Raw genomic sequence first — 14,735 nt, 5'->3', positions numbered from 1 at the left:
TAACCTACATTGAATAATAGGATACCTGAGCCTCTAGTGTTATAAACAATGGAGAAATTCTTCCTTATAGGGGACTGCAAGTAATAAATGTAGATGGTATGATAGAAAAATCACCATTTGGAAAATTTATAATTGATTCAGGAAAGAACCATCAGCAGATACTATAATTAGTGGGGTAAAGTTTGATGTGAAACTGGACATTTACATAGTTTCAAAATATCTCCCCACAAAAATGCTGATTAATTACAAAGGGAAAAATAGAGAAACCTTGTAGAGACTACCTTAGCCAAGTGATGAACATTAACTTTACCACTAATGTAACAAACCAATTATCACATACACAACATTATGTCTACAGTATTTCTGCCAAAAAAAAAAAGAAAAATCTCAATGATTAGGAAACATCAGACAAACCCAAATGGAGGAACAGTCTACAAAATTATTTTCAAAGATGGAAGACAAACACAGACTGAAGTACTATTGCAGATTAAAAGAGACATGATGGCTGAATTGCAACCTGTGACCACAAGGGTTTGGGTCTTTGTTTTTGCTGCTATACAGATTTTTTTTAAAAACAAATGCTGAAATATGAGGTCCATAGATTAGATGATAAGGTAATAGTAATTTTCTGATTTTGATCATTATACTTTGGTTGTGTAAGAAAATATTTTTCTAATGAAATATACAATTTAGTGTTTAGGAATAAAGTGCCAGCCTGTGGGCAGTTTACCCTCAAATGACTCTGAAGTAAATGTATGTATGAAGTGAATGTATGTGTGGAGAGAAAGAGAGAGGTGGCAGGGAGAGAGACAGAATATAATAAAGCAAATTCGGTAAAATGTTGACAACTAGAGAATCTGGGTAAAGGGTATATGGGAGCTCTTAGTACTAGTTTTACAACTTTTTTGTAAGTCTGAAATTCTATCAAAATAAAATGTATCTAAGAAAAGGTGAATGAATTCAAAACCAGATGGTAAATAAATGAAACAAAAGTGGCAAAATGTCAATGATTTTAAGGTTGGGTGATAGGTACATGGGGATTCATTATATTATTTTGTCTACTTGATGTATGTTTGTAAACTTCCACAATAGAAATTTAAAAGGGAATTAATCTACAGTGATCTCTTCATTGATAATGTGGATTTACTTTCTCCTTAAACACTCTTGCTAATTTTGGTCATGTAAGAACGGATCATGTTGAAAGAAACTAAAGAAGACCTAAATAAATGGCAAGATACCTCATGTTCCATAGATTGGAAGACAATATTATTAAGATGAAAATAACCCCAAATTGATTTATAGATTCAACTCAAACCTTAGCAAAATTCCATCTAACTTATTTGCAGAAACTGACAAGCTGATTCTAAAATTCATACGGAAATTCAAGGGACCGAGAATAGCCAGAATGGTCTTGAAAAGATGAACAAAGTTGAAGGACTCGCCTTTCTTGATTTCAGAACGTACTACAATGCTACAGTAATCAAGTTGGTGCAGTACTGGAGTTAGGGATCAAGATCAGTAGAATAGAATTGAGAGTGTAGAAATAAACCATATATTTATGGCCAGTTGATTTTGGCAAGGGTGCCAAGGCAATTAAATAAGAAAAGAATAATCTTTTCAACAATGCTGAGATAGCTACATATCCATATGAAAAAGAATGAAGTTGGATCCCTACTCCACACCATATACAAAATTACCTCAGAATGGATCAAAAACCTAAATGTAAGAATTAAAACTATAATACCTTTCGAAGAAAATAAATCTTCATAACCTTGGGTTAGGCAGTGTTTTCTTAAAATATGACCCCAAAAGCAGGAGCAACAAAAGAAAAATAGATAAATTGGACTTGGTCAAAATTATTTTTTGTGCTTTAAAAAAGAAAAGAGACAAACCACAGAATGAGAGAACATTTTTGCAAATCATATATCTGATAATAGACTTGTATCTAGATGATAAAGGACCATTACAACTCAGTAATAAACAAAGACAACTCAATTTTTAAAAAGAGGAAATGGATCTGAATAAACATTTCTCCAAAGAAGATATACAAATAGCCAATAAACACATGAAAAGATTTCCAACACCATTAGCTATCAGGGAAATGCAAATTAAAACCACAGTGAGATACCACTACACAACTGCTATGATACCTTTTTGAATAAAAAAAGATAGATAATATTAAATGTTAAATGTTGGTGAGGATGTGAAGAAATTGGAACCTTCATACACTGCTAATGGGAATGTGAAATGTACAGCTACTTTGGAAAACAATCTGACAGTTCCTGAGTAAGTTAAACATAGAAATTGTTATATGACACAGCAATTCCACTCTTAGGTATACACCTAAGAGAAATAGAAATACATGTTGGCACAAAAATTTGTTCACAAATGTTCATAGTAGCATTATTTATAATAGCCCCAAAGTGAAAACAACCCAATGTCTATCAGCTGATGAATGGTGTATGCATACAGTGGAATATTGTGCTGCAATAAAAAGAAGTGAAGTACTGGTACAACATGGATGAAGCTTGAAAACATTATGCTATGTGAAGAAGCCAGTCACGGAAGACCACATATTGTATGATACCTTTTAATATGAATGTACAAAATAGGCAAATCTATGGAGACAGAAAATAGATTTGTGATTGTCTAGGGCTGAAGGGAGGGGTCAAGTGTGTGTGTGGGCAGAGTGGGAGGGATGATGGCTTAGGTGCATGGGGTTTTATTTTGGGGTAAAGAAAATGTTCTTAATTGCTTGTAGGGGTGGATGTGCAAGTTTGAATCTACCAAAAGCCATTGAATTGTATACTTTGAATGAATAAATTATATGGTATATGAATTATATCTCAATAAAGCTGTTTTTTTAACAAAAATCTGATCATTCTTTTGTAAGATAACAAGTTCAATGAGAAAAGAGCTGTATATAGAAAGTATTATTCGTGTAATTTGGAGTGTTTTCAGCTTGCATTTCAATAGTTGCTGTCATTAGAAACTGCTTTTGAAATGTTTTTTCTCAAAAGCAACCTTCATGTTGTGGATAAACAAAAGTACATGAAACCATTTATTCATTCTGCATTCATTTGTACCAATCCACAGTGTAGCCATAGATGTTAGAACCATTTGGCATGTAAAGTAGAGATATGTAGCTAGAATTGTCTATAAGATGAAGTCTTACTAAGGAAAGGAAGCTACTTTTGGAAGTATGCTTGATTGACAGAACCGAGATAGTACTGGCTGGTAACTGATTATTATTAGTGTCATGTGGATAACTGTTTTTTCATCAGTTTTTAGAGACAGAATTATTGTCTTCTGTCACTTATCTCAAAATCTCAGTCAGTTAAAAATTGATTCACAGAGAGTGAGGAAGAAGGAAGTTACATGTAAACTTGTAAGATTTATTTAAATTAAATTTTTTACTTGGCCTACCCAAGTAAGAAAGTTGCATAAAAGTTAATCTAGTGGTTTTGTTCAGAACTAGTTAATCTAGTGGTTTTGTGATGAGTAGCTTGAAAATGAAGATTTTTAATATAACAAATTCTTTCTAGGCTTGAGCTTTATATTGTTCCCAATGGGAAAAATATAATTTGAGCAAAGGTTTTCATTTACAATAAAAGTAACATTTTTTCTCTCGAATTTTAACAATCAAAATGAAAAAATCCAAAAAACAAAGTATTATGTTCGTGAAATTATCATTTGTGACTTTAAGGTTGAAGAAGATAACAATAGTGGAAGTTTAAATGCAAAAAATATTAATAGTATCTTAGATAATGTTACTGTATTGAAGTTGTGTTTCCATTAAATTGAATCAAATGCAAAACAGCTTCATTTTTATCTACATGATCCTAAATAACAATTGTAATTATTATTTTTCACTCAGTTGTGAAATTATGTGGACATAGTTATAATGCAGATGAGTTCTACAAAAATTCTACTATCAGAGTTCAGAAAGTTTTTCATTACTCTTACTGATGTTTAAAGACAAGTGGGACAGACTAATGGGTTGAAATGTGAGCTTTTCAAAATAGTACAAAATTACTAATTGCTATTGTTTGAGTGTTTTTTGCCTTTCCTTTTCCCAAGGCCATTATAAGGATTTCACTTGATTTCTTCCCTGCTCTTAACTTTTGAAAAGCTTTAAGCTAGAAGTAATTTGGGGATTCTATGCGACCTGACGGGGAGGAAAGTAAAGGTGAAGTAGTTTTTCCAGGAGTTTTGTGGAGAGGAAATGTGGAGAAAAGGGACTGTGAAGAAGGTACATAGGAGAAGAAAAAAGGATTTTTAAAAGTATTGTTCAAGAAATAAAATCAAATAACTTATTTTGAAATTAGTTTTTGATTGCCTTTGAGTTCCTCTGGCTACAACGCAGCTTGAGATGAGACAACATGGGTCAAAGATTTAATGAAGTTGGGAACTGTCAAAAAGTTTATATCAATTACTGTCATGGAAATGTGGGGGAGGAGAGAACACTCTAATCTGGAAACGGAAGGTATTGCCACAAGGTGACATTCACTGTTGTTTTTTCGTTGAATAACATTTTATTATGTTAAAGAACAAGTTAAGTAATTGATTTATGGCCTAACTTTCTTATTTGAAAAACAATTTTTTTTCTCTCTTGAGGCATTGAACATTATGTTGGCCTGGGGAAAGGGAATGTAGAAAAAAATAGGGTAAAATTTGATTCTAATATGTCTTTCCTATATGTAAAACAAACTTGGCATGTCTGTATTTTCTTTTTGTCCTATGATCCATCAAATCCTGCTCTATACTGTTAGCCAAATTTTTAGCATTTTCCCTAAGTGGAAGTGTAGTCTTTAAAGTAACTAGTTGTCATATAAATTCTTCAAGATTTTAATATCAATCACTATGGCAATCATCTTTTTTCTTTTAGCCTTATTTGTTGTTTCAGCTCTCAAAATTAAATTCATCAAGATTCCACAGATAAAAGATTTCTAGAGTTATCCTTGACATAGTAACTAGTAAGTGGTCTTCAGTATTATTTGTATATGTAGTAAAACCATTACATGCTGTTTCTCCATATAATGCTTCCAAAATGAAAGAGGAGGGGGAATTTTTATAGACTGTCACTGCTAGGTCATGGACTTTTAAAGAAATGTTGCCTTCATTTGGATGGACCCTTTCATTATCAACATTTCTATGAAATTATCTGGCTTAAAACACCTGATATTACTTTAGAGCAAAATTGATCGGTCATGTAGAAAAATAGGCTCTTGAGGCTTTTTAGAGGGAACCTAACCATATAAAACTAACATGTCATAGATTAGAAAGATAGAGTGTCAGTGTTTTTGTGTTCACTCTGTGAAAACAAATTGGAAACATAAATGGAAAATGTAAAGATGATAAGAACTAAGTCATCTCTACTTTTTATTGGTAATAAATCCATTAATTGGAAATTAATTGGAAAATCCATTAATTGGAAATTAACTTCCTGTGCATTGTTTTCTTGCAGGGAACAAATCACAAGACAGTGGCATAGCAGAGATGGAAGAACTTCCCGTACCACATAACATCAAAATAAGCAATATAACGTGTGACTCATTCAAGATTTCATGGGAAATGGATTCAAAATCAAAGGATCGCATTACACACTATTTTATTGACCTCAACAAGAAAGAGAACAAGAACTCCAATAAATTTAAACACAAGGTAAAATCTAACAAATACTCATGCTCATTTGCATCTTAAAACTTTCTAAGTATGAGGACATTTTAAAAGAACGAATAATATTCTATTAATGGCTTATGTGATGTATTTGACTTGGGAAAAAATAAAGATTATATGTAACTCTAAAACCCTATCATTCTAATAAGTTTTGTAAGAAAATGAAATGCCATGCTTATTGTTAGAAGATAATTTTCACGAAAAAGGTAAAATCATGACTATCATCTAGATGTAAAAATTAGTTTATGTTAAAGATTTTATTTAACTTATTAATGAGGAAACCGATGAGGTGTTATAACCAGTTCAAAGGTAATCCAAAGAAAAGACTCATTTGTAGATCCAGCTATAAACTGGTATGGAAGTCCTGATGGGAGGGGTGAAGAGGAGGGTTGTCCTCCACTGAACATAATTTATTTGTATGTATTTAGACAAGAAGAACTGAATTGTTATTAGTTTCTACAAATTACAGAATTGTAAAATGGCTTCCATAACACAGACAGATAGCCAGAAGAGGGTGCTATGGGCAATGCATAGTTTTCCACTGAAGCACACATTTTTTCTACAACTGCCAAACAAGGAATCTGATGCAGTTTATAAACTTCAAGGTATTTTAAAAACACTTTAGGGCTAAAAATTGCTTTAAGTAGTCCGCTGTCTTTTGCTTTTTGTTTTTTGTTTTGATAATGAAATTTTTTTGTCTTTTGCTTTTTAGTTTTGAGAATGAAAATTATTAACTTTTAAATGTTTTTAGATATATAACAACTTCTCTGATATTTATTCACATATCATATATCTTTTCTGATATATCTCTCTTTCCAGAAGCATCTATAGAGAAATTAACAGTTATCTGCTTTAAGCATTCTTTCTTATGTTGCAGTGTTTTCACTGATGATGAAAATCTGGTCTATTTTTTAATATTGATATTAAGTTTTAACTTGGTAGATACTTTGGAACTTTCTTATCTTACCTAGAAATATTGGTTTTATTAGATGTGCTATTATACATACTAAAGATAAGTGAGGATCATACATACTACAGATAAGTGTGAAAGAGGGAGCAAGATTGAGCAGTCATTATTTTTTCTGAGTTCCAGTTCTGATTATGCTTTCAGTGATGGATATTCTCTTTGCTGACATTTGCTTTGTTGATATAGCTTTGAAATCTTAAATTTCAAACATTAAATGATGAATTGTTCAAGATTTGACCCTTTTTCTTCACTCTCCACTTGGAATACCATATCCTTGGAAATGTAGTGAATATTCAACTAGCAGATTTAATTAATCACTTTACTAAGCATTTTTTAGAAATACGTAAACTTTTCTGTGACACATAGACTCTATATTTGAATGAAAGTGAAGCAAGAATTCATATTTTTAGTGTTTTCTCCTTTAACCTGTAAAATATCAAGTAATGGGCAGCTTTAGTAAAATTATTGGGTAGTATAAGTTAACCAAATATAATATTTTTAATACTATTGAACTTTATCTTTTATGTCTTGTTTTTTAAAGTTTTGTCATTTAGTGTGAGAATGTTGCATTTTGAGGAGCATATAGTGTACAGAAAAGAACACCATATTAGAAATCAAGAAAACTGGAATCCAAGTACATTTATGTTATTAACAAGCTGTATGACCACGAACTTGTCTCTTGATAAAGTTGGGCCTTCGTTTTTGCATATGGCAAATAAAAGATTTAAATATAATAATTGATAAGTATCTTTAAGCAGAAAATTCTATTGTCAGTCAGGAACTTAATAAGTTATTCTTCATTGTTTACAGTTGATTAAAGTTCTACTACTAAATTAACTTCCTCCTTTTCCCTCCTTCCTTCCCTCCTTCTCCCTTCCCTCCTTCCTCCCTTCTCCCTTTTCTTCTTTCTTCACTTCCTTCATCCCTCTCTGTCTCTCCTCATTTTTCTCTCTCTCTTCCTTCTTTCATTCCTAGGATGTTCCCACAAAATTGGTGGCAAAAGCTGTTCCCTTGCCTATGACTGTCCGTGGACACTGGTTTTTAAGCCCAAGAACTGAATATACAGTAGCAGTGCAGACTGCCTCAAAACAAGTTGATGGTGATTATGTTGTGTCTGAATGGAGTGAAATTATAGAATTCTGCACTGCAGGTAAGAGAACTAGGTACAAATACAGAAAAGCTTTAATTGTTCTGGGAAAGCTAATTATAGAAAAATATTTCTTTTTTGTAATTATAAAGTGATATATATGACATTGGTCATTTTTTGCGTTGTCAGTAGCATTGTGTAACAGAATAAACAATTTTGTATTGATTGGAGGAAGCTGAAGTTCTCAGTAGAAAAATCTGAGTAATGGCTTCAAATCACTTTTTTTCTATATCCATAGTTTGATTTTTTCAAGATGAAAGCTATGCAAATAAAAAGGTATGCAGTTTGAAAATATACTCAGCATAATTTTTTAGCTTCATTTTGAGACACAGAGCTTTTTTCTCCTTCTTTTTTTTTTCCTTGTTCATTTTCACCAGTACTGAAAGACAGAAACTAGGAAAATCCTTCTCTATTTCAGGTGAATGGAGGCAGATCTCAGTGACTGTCCCTAGCAGAAATGTTACTAGATTTTTCACTGGAGTACTAGAAGACCTTAAGAAAATCTGCATTTAAACTAGTGTCCTGTATATATATGTGTGTCTTTGCTTCACTCGAAAGTACCTCAAAGCCATTGTTTTGGGAGGTTTGATGTGGAACTGAACCTTAATATTCATTAGATTGGAAACATTACCATTCATCTCACTCATTTATCTATTGTTTACTCATTCATTCAAGAAACAGTCATTTGTTGAGCACTTCAGTGTTAATGGGATACAAAGATATCTCTACCTGAGTACTCCTGTCATCCTTTCCTTTTGTCTTTTAGAAAGAAACTTTGTTTCCTCCTGTTCATCAAGATGATTGTTTCCTATAAAAAATTATAGAGAGAGGCTGAATCTACAAGAAACTTAAGCTGTTCAAAGCTCTTGTTTATCAGAATAATTTAGACTTTTCACATAAGCTTTGTCAATAACCTTGACTCTAAGTTTTGATAAAACTATTTTGTATAAGTTGACTTTTAATCTGAACATCGAATTCATTCAACATTAATTAAGCCCATACTGTGAGCTAGGCACTGTACAATGTATTGGAAATAAAATAAAATAGAATGCCACAGGCTAATCTACTTCTTTTCTAGCCTATGACAGGGTTTAAAACCCTGTGCTTATCCCAATCTTAAAATGCTAATACTTACCATAATAAATCATTATTGTACATATATTTATCTTTTCTCTTAGATTGTCAGTTCTTTGCAAGGAATAATAATATCTTTTTTATCTTTTACCTTGATCATCTAATTTTGCATAGTACCTTTTACATCATATGTTCTAATCTCAGAACTGTTTATTGAGCCAATGAAGCAGTGAGTAAACAAACTATGTTGCCATGAGCAATTTAACTGGGTTTCTTCTGTTTAGAAATTCTTACTAATCTTTATAGGCCAAAATGTTTCCCTAGTTTCTGGTGTAGGAGTTAAACAGCAATTCTTAAACAACTTTCAAAACAAAAAGTGGGTTAAAAAAATCAGATTACTTTGACAGGTGCTTTAGAGTTTCAAGCATCTTGTGTACCCAAGTCTTATGTACTCATTATTATTTTTGCTGTCCAACTTTTCTATTGATTGCAGATTATAAGCTTCTTTTATTCAGTTATCAACTGGTTGAAGAAAAGCTAGTATGGTGCTAATGGATATTACTTGGATTATGAAAATTTATTTAACTTAATTTTTGTTTCAGTATCTCTAATTTCAAAAAATGGAAAAATGCAAGCAAAGATATTCTAAGAAACAACCATAAACCATAACAAAAATATTTTTGTAGAAAGAAAAATATGCCACACAGGCAATGAATATTTTCTTTTTTAAATGGAATTTCTTATTTATTAAGTTGAATTCCCTAAAGGTGAATTTTAATAATCTTCAATTTATTAAGTATATGGTTGGTACTTTTGGTGCAATATTTTTAATAACAGACTTTTTTGGGTTTTTTCCAGACTATTCAAAAGTTCATCTAACACAATTGTTGGAGAAGGCTGAAGTGATTGCAGGACGCATGCTTAAGTTTTCTGTTTTTTATCGTAATCAGCACAAAGAATATTTTGACTATGTTCGGTAAGATTCAAAAATATATAGTGATTTGTTTTACTAAATATAGTTTCAAATTCTAGGCTCAGGTCTCCCTTGACTCTAGTTTTGTCGAATAGCAATTCTAGATTTCTTTTCAAAATAACGATACAGAATTTTATTTTCCAGAAAAATTAAGTAGAAAAAGATCATGAGATTTTTTTCTATTTCACTTAGATTCCTTCCCATAATCATTTGTGATACCAGTTCCTGCCCATTTGACTAGAGGATCTTAAACCTGTGGTATTTAGATTGATGAGCATTTCATGTACACACTCGTCCTGCTGTCTGCATCATACTGACTACTAATTTTTTCATCTTTTCATGGGTCTTTTTAAGATATTGAAAATGAGAGGATAAAAGAGTGACTGTTTAATGAAATATTATGGTGAATCAGGTGGGATTTGCAGACTTCTACCTAAGTAGAAGTCTTTTAGCTGTTGTATTAGTGTGTTTTTCAGGCTGCTGATAAAATGTACCCGAGATTGGGCAATTTACAAAAGAAAGAAGTTTGTTGGACTTACAGTTCCACATGGCTGGAGAGGCCTCACAATCACGGTGGAAGGCAAGGAGAAGCAAGTCACAGCTTACATGGATAGCAGCAGGCAAAAAGAGAGCTTGTGCACAGAAACTCCCCTTTTTAAAATCATCAGATCTCATGAGACTCATTCACTATCATGAGAACAGCACAGGAAAGATTTCCCCCTCCCCATAATTCAATCAACTCCCACTGGGTTCCTCCCATGACATGTGGGAATTGTGGGAGTTACAATTCAAGATTAGATTTGGGTGGGGACACAGCCAAAACATATCAGCTGTTATCTTGAATTAATTATCATGAGGATAATCTCCTTTGTTTACTTTTAAATTCTAGTGATTTTAACTAGAATTTCTAAGATAGCCTATCTTTAACCCTGGAAGCAGTTCCTGAGAAGTTAAAAGAACTCTATCCTGCAGGTAGTTTTTATATTTACAGCACTTTCATATTTGTAGAAGAAAATTTGAAGAGAATAAATAGCCAGATGTCTGGCTATATAGCAAATGCTATATAGGTTGTAAAACTTCTTACACAGCATTCCCTATAATTTATCATTTTAAAAGCTTCACTTCAGACTCTAAAGAATTCTTAAGTTGACAGGACTATGTATGAAAAATATTTAGGAAACTTTGTTGTTCTTTGTATTTGTTTGTTTCATACTTCTCTAGTTTCTCTTAAATGAAGACCATGGTTCCAAATTTAAATCAGCTTCAAGCTGTGGAAAATGCAACAGGAATCAGAGAGAGAAGAACACACATAGGCATCTGTGTTCTTCAAATTAAGTACTTAGCAATAGAACATATTTTTATATATTTTGATGGTGAAAAAATATTCCTGCCGTTTGTTTGAATATCTTATAAATACAGAGTTTAGTCCTTCATTTTCTCAATTGGTATGTACCCTAGAGTCCATATATTTCCTGGTAGATACCATTCACCTAATTTAGAGAGTACAGACTGATAGATATAACATAAATTATTGTGCTTGTCAGTTGTGGATTGGCAATGACTATACAGACTTAGCAAGGAAGGTGTTTCTTTATACAGATGCTCCTTGACTTGCGATGGGGTTATGTCCTGTTAAACCCATTGTAAGTTGAAAATATCAAGTTGAAAATGCATTTAATACACCTAACCTACAAAACATCATAGCTTAGCCTAGCCTCCTTAAACATTTTCAGATAACTTACGTTAGCCTACAGTTGGGCAAAATTATCTAACAGAAAGCCTATTTTTATAAAAAAAAAAAAAGTGTCGAAAAGATCAACATTCAAAGTACAGTTTCTACTGAATGTGCATCATTTTCACACCATCATAAAGTCAAACAATTGTAAGCCAAACCATCATAAGTCAGGGACTGTCTGTATTTGTTATGCATAAAATTTGAAAACAAAAAAAACCCTCCATATTTCTGTTGTCTTTGGTAAGAAATACATCGAAAGAATAAATAATTACATCTTTGATTTTAGGTTTATATTCCTGGAACATTGCCAATATCTATTTTAGGTGGCCACTGGAGGGCAGTATCTCTCTGTGATTTTTCTCTGTCCCTTAGGTGGGAACAGGCCTTTGTTTTTAGGTCCTTTAGTAATCTAAAGTTTGCTTTATCTGTTTTCAAAAATGCTTCCAAGAATAAAAAAAAAAAAAAAAAGACAGAGTGCCTAGAAAATGGATAATTATTGTGTGTATTGCAAGATTTTACTCCCAGCTACCAGTATGAAAGCTGTGTTTACTAAAAAGAAAATTTACCTTTGTTAAGTTTTCCACAATGATAGTTATAAAATCCATGTAAAATATGTCTTGGTGCAGTACGTATAAATAAATATACTTTCCACAGAGTGGTATAATTTTTCAACATTGCTTTTTTAAGAAGCCTTATTAAAAAGTAGTAGACATTAATTCCACGGATGTTGATTTTCTTTTTGTCATTAACTCTAATTAAGACACATTTCCTTGATTAAAATCCGTTTTAAATATCATCTTGTTATTCAGAATGCTTGAATAGAAAGGAAACTTTCAATTACTGGATAAACTTTCCAAAGTTTATAATCCATTTTAAATTATGAAAAACTGGATAAATTCTTACACAGTCCATAAGAAATGAACTCATTTTGACTTCTTCCTCTAGAAATGAATTCCTAAATGAACACTGCTTTCCCATACTCCAAATGAAAACACCACTTTCTCTCTTACCTCTCGTTCATATTCACTAGGTAATCTAATTGTCCTTAAAACTCCTTTTATATCTGAAGGGTTTCAGGAATTCACTGAGATTGGTAGACATGTGTAGGAATTCCTCTATCTCTGATGTCAGATTGTATATCCTCAAAGTGTAGGTTCTAGTACACATTTTCTGTTTATATATATGTTGCTGTTATTATTTCATGTAATTGCACTTATAGATCCATGTAGGACACATATCATAGATATTTGGATTTTGTTAATGAGAATGTAACAAGGGCGAGAAATTTTGAACAGGGACAAGATGGAGTAGATACTCTTTTCCTTATTTCTCCCACATCTATCTATTGTTTACTCATTCACTCAAGAAACAGTCATTATTGAGCACTTCAATATGTTAATGGGATACAAAGATATCTCTTTTGTCTGTGCCAATGAGCACAGACAAAAAAGAAATAAAGAACACTAGAAAGTATGTTCTCTACCCACAGGATTGGGAAGGAGACTGAGATGTCTTTGAATACAGAAACCTTTTAGACAATAACCACCATACCCCAGGCAAACAGTATAGGAAAAAACAAACAAACAAACAAAAAACTGTAGTCCCTCATGTACCAGCCAAGGCTAAGTGAGGAACCTAGACCTCTTTTCTCTCACATCTGTAAGGGGACACCCTTCCTCCATCCTCTGCTAGGGTGGTATCAGAGAAGCCTGAATAGGGAGCCTGGATTTTCCACTACTGCCCAAAGAAAATGAGGCTTGCTTTCATAGTGTGTGAAGCCACATGTCAAGTACTGATGAGACACCCCTTCTCTCTCTGACCTAGAGTATGTTAGCACAGGCTTAGTGGGAGCCTAAACTCCTACCTCCTCCAAGTAGTAACTGACCCCCCCTACCCTGTGTCACCGGAGACTGAGTAGGAAACCTGGACTTTTATCCCCATCTGACATCAATAAAGTGACTACCCCATACTCTTCACCCACTGGTAGATAGTCAAGAGGAGGCCTGCTAAAAATACTAGATTTAAATATGATCCAGAATATAATAACATAAAACTTAAAATGTCCAGGATACAAATGGAACTCAGGTGTCACACCAAGTACCAGGAAAATCTTAACCTGAATGAGAAAAGATGATCAAAGATACCAAAACCAAAATAATGCAGATCTTGGAATTATCTGACAAAGATATTTAAGCAGCCACCATAAAAATGATTCAAGAAGCACATACTAACACACTTGAAACAGATAAAAACGGAAGCAGCAAAGAAATAGAAGATACAAAGAATTAAATGAAAATTTTGGAACATAAAAACACAGTAAGTGAAGTCAAAACCTGGATAGACTCCATGGATTCCACAGCAGATTCAAGAGGACAAAGAGAAAAAAATCAGTAAACTTGAAGATAGAATAGAAATTACCCAAATTGAACAACAGAGATAAAACTCACTGAAAAAAATATATCATCAGTCTTATGGACATTGTGAGACTATAGCAGATCTAATATTCATGTTGTTAAAGTCAAGAAGGAAAAGAGAAAGAGGGTGGGGCTGAAAAAGTATTCATAGAATTAATAGCCAAAATGTTCCCAAATTTGCCAAACAACATAAACATACAGATTCAAGCTGAGAAAATGCTAAATGGGATAAACCCAAAGAAATCCATGCCAAGATATATTACAAACTGAAAACTGCAGGCCAAAGGAAAAAAAAAAAACATTGAAAGTGGTGAGATACAAGACACCTTACGTATAAGGAAAAATAAAACAATTTGAATGACATCATCATCAGAAATTACCTAGCAAAAGAAAGTGACACAATATTTTCAAATACTGAAAGAGCACTGTCAACTGAGAATCCTATATCCAGTGAAAATATCCTTCAATAATAAAAGGGAATTAAGATATGCTCAGATGAAGGAAAACTAAGGGGATCTGTCAACAGCATATCTATCCTAAAGGAAGTTTCTGAAACAGGAAGGAAGGAAATAATAAAAGAAGGAACCCTGGAATATCAGAAAGAAAAATAACAGTACAAGTAAAAGTATAGGGTCACATCCAGGATATCACACATTTATTTGTTGTGTTTCCTTATTCTCTTAACTGTGACAATTTTTTGGTCTTTCCTTGAATTTGCATTTTTAATAAGCTCCCTAGGTGGTTTT

General features: G+C 32.6%; 1 protein-coding gene across 4 annotated transcripts in view; it reads left to right on the top strand.

Moving 5' to 3' along the window:
- Positions 1–14,735, top strand: part of PHYHIPL (phytanoyl-CoA 2-hydroxylase interacting protein like) — an 83,758-nt gene that overhangs the window by 66,471 nt on the left and 2,552 nt on the right. For all 4 annotated transcript variants that reach the window (XM_002820918.5, XM_054522556.2, XM_063727637.1 and 1 more), the window contains exons 2-4: positions 5,468–5,664; positions 7,622–7,796; positions 9,726–9,843. In XM_002820918.5, coding sequence (XP_002820964.3) covers positions 5,468–5,664; positions 7,622–7,796; positions 9,726–9,843 — 490 coding nt within the window. The remainder of the gene's footprint in view (positions 1–5,467; positions 5,665–7,621; positions 7,797–9,725; positions 9,844–14,735) is intronic.

The sequence above is a fragment of the Pongo abelii genome, chromosome 8 (assembly GCF_028885655.2).
Source record: "Pongo abelii isolate AG06213 chromosome 8, NHGRI_mPonAbe1-v2.0_pri, whole genome shotgun sequence".
Classification (NCBI taxonomy): domain Eukaryota; kingdom Metazoa; phylum Chordata; class Mammalia; order Primates; family Hominidae; genus Pongo; species Pongo abelii.
This window is presented reverse-complemented; position numbering and strand designations above follow the sequence as displayed.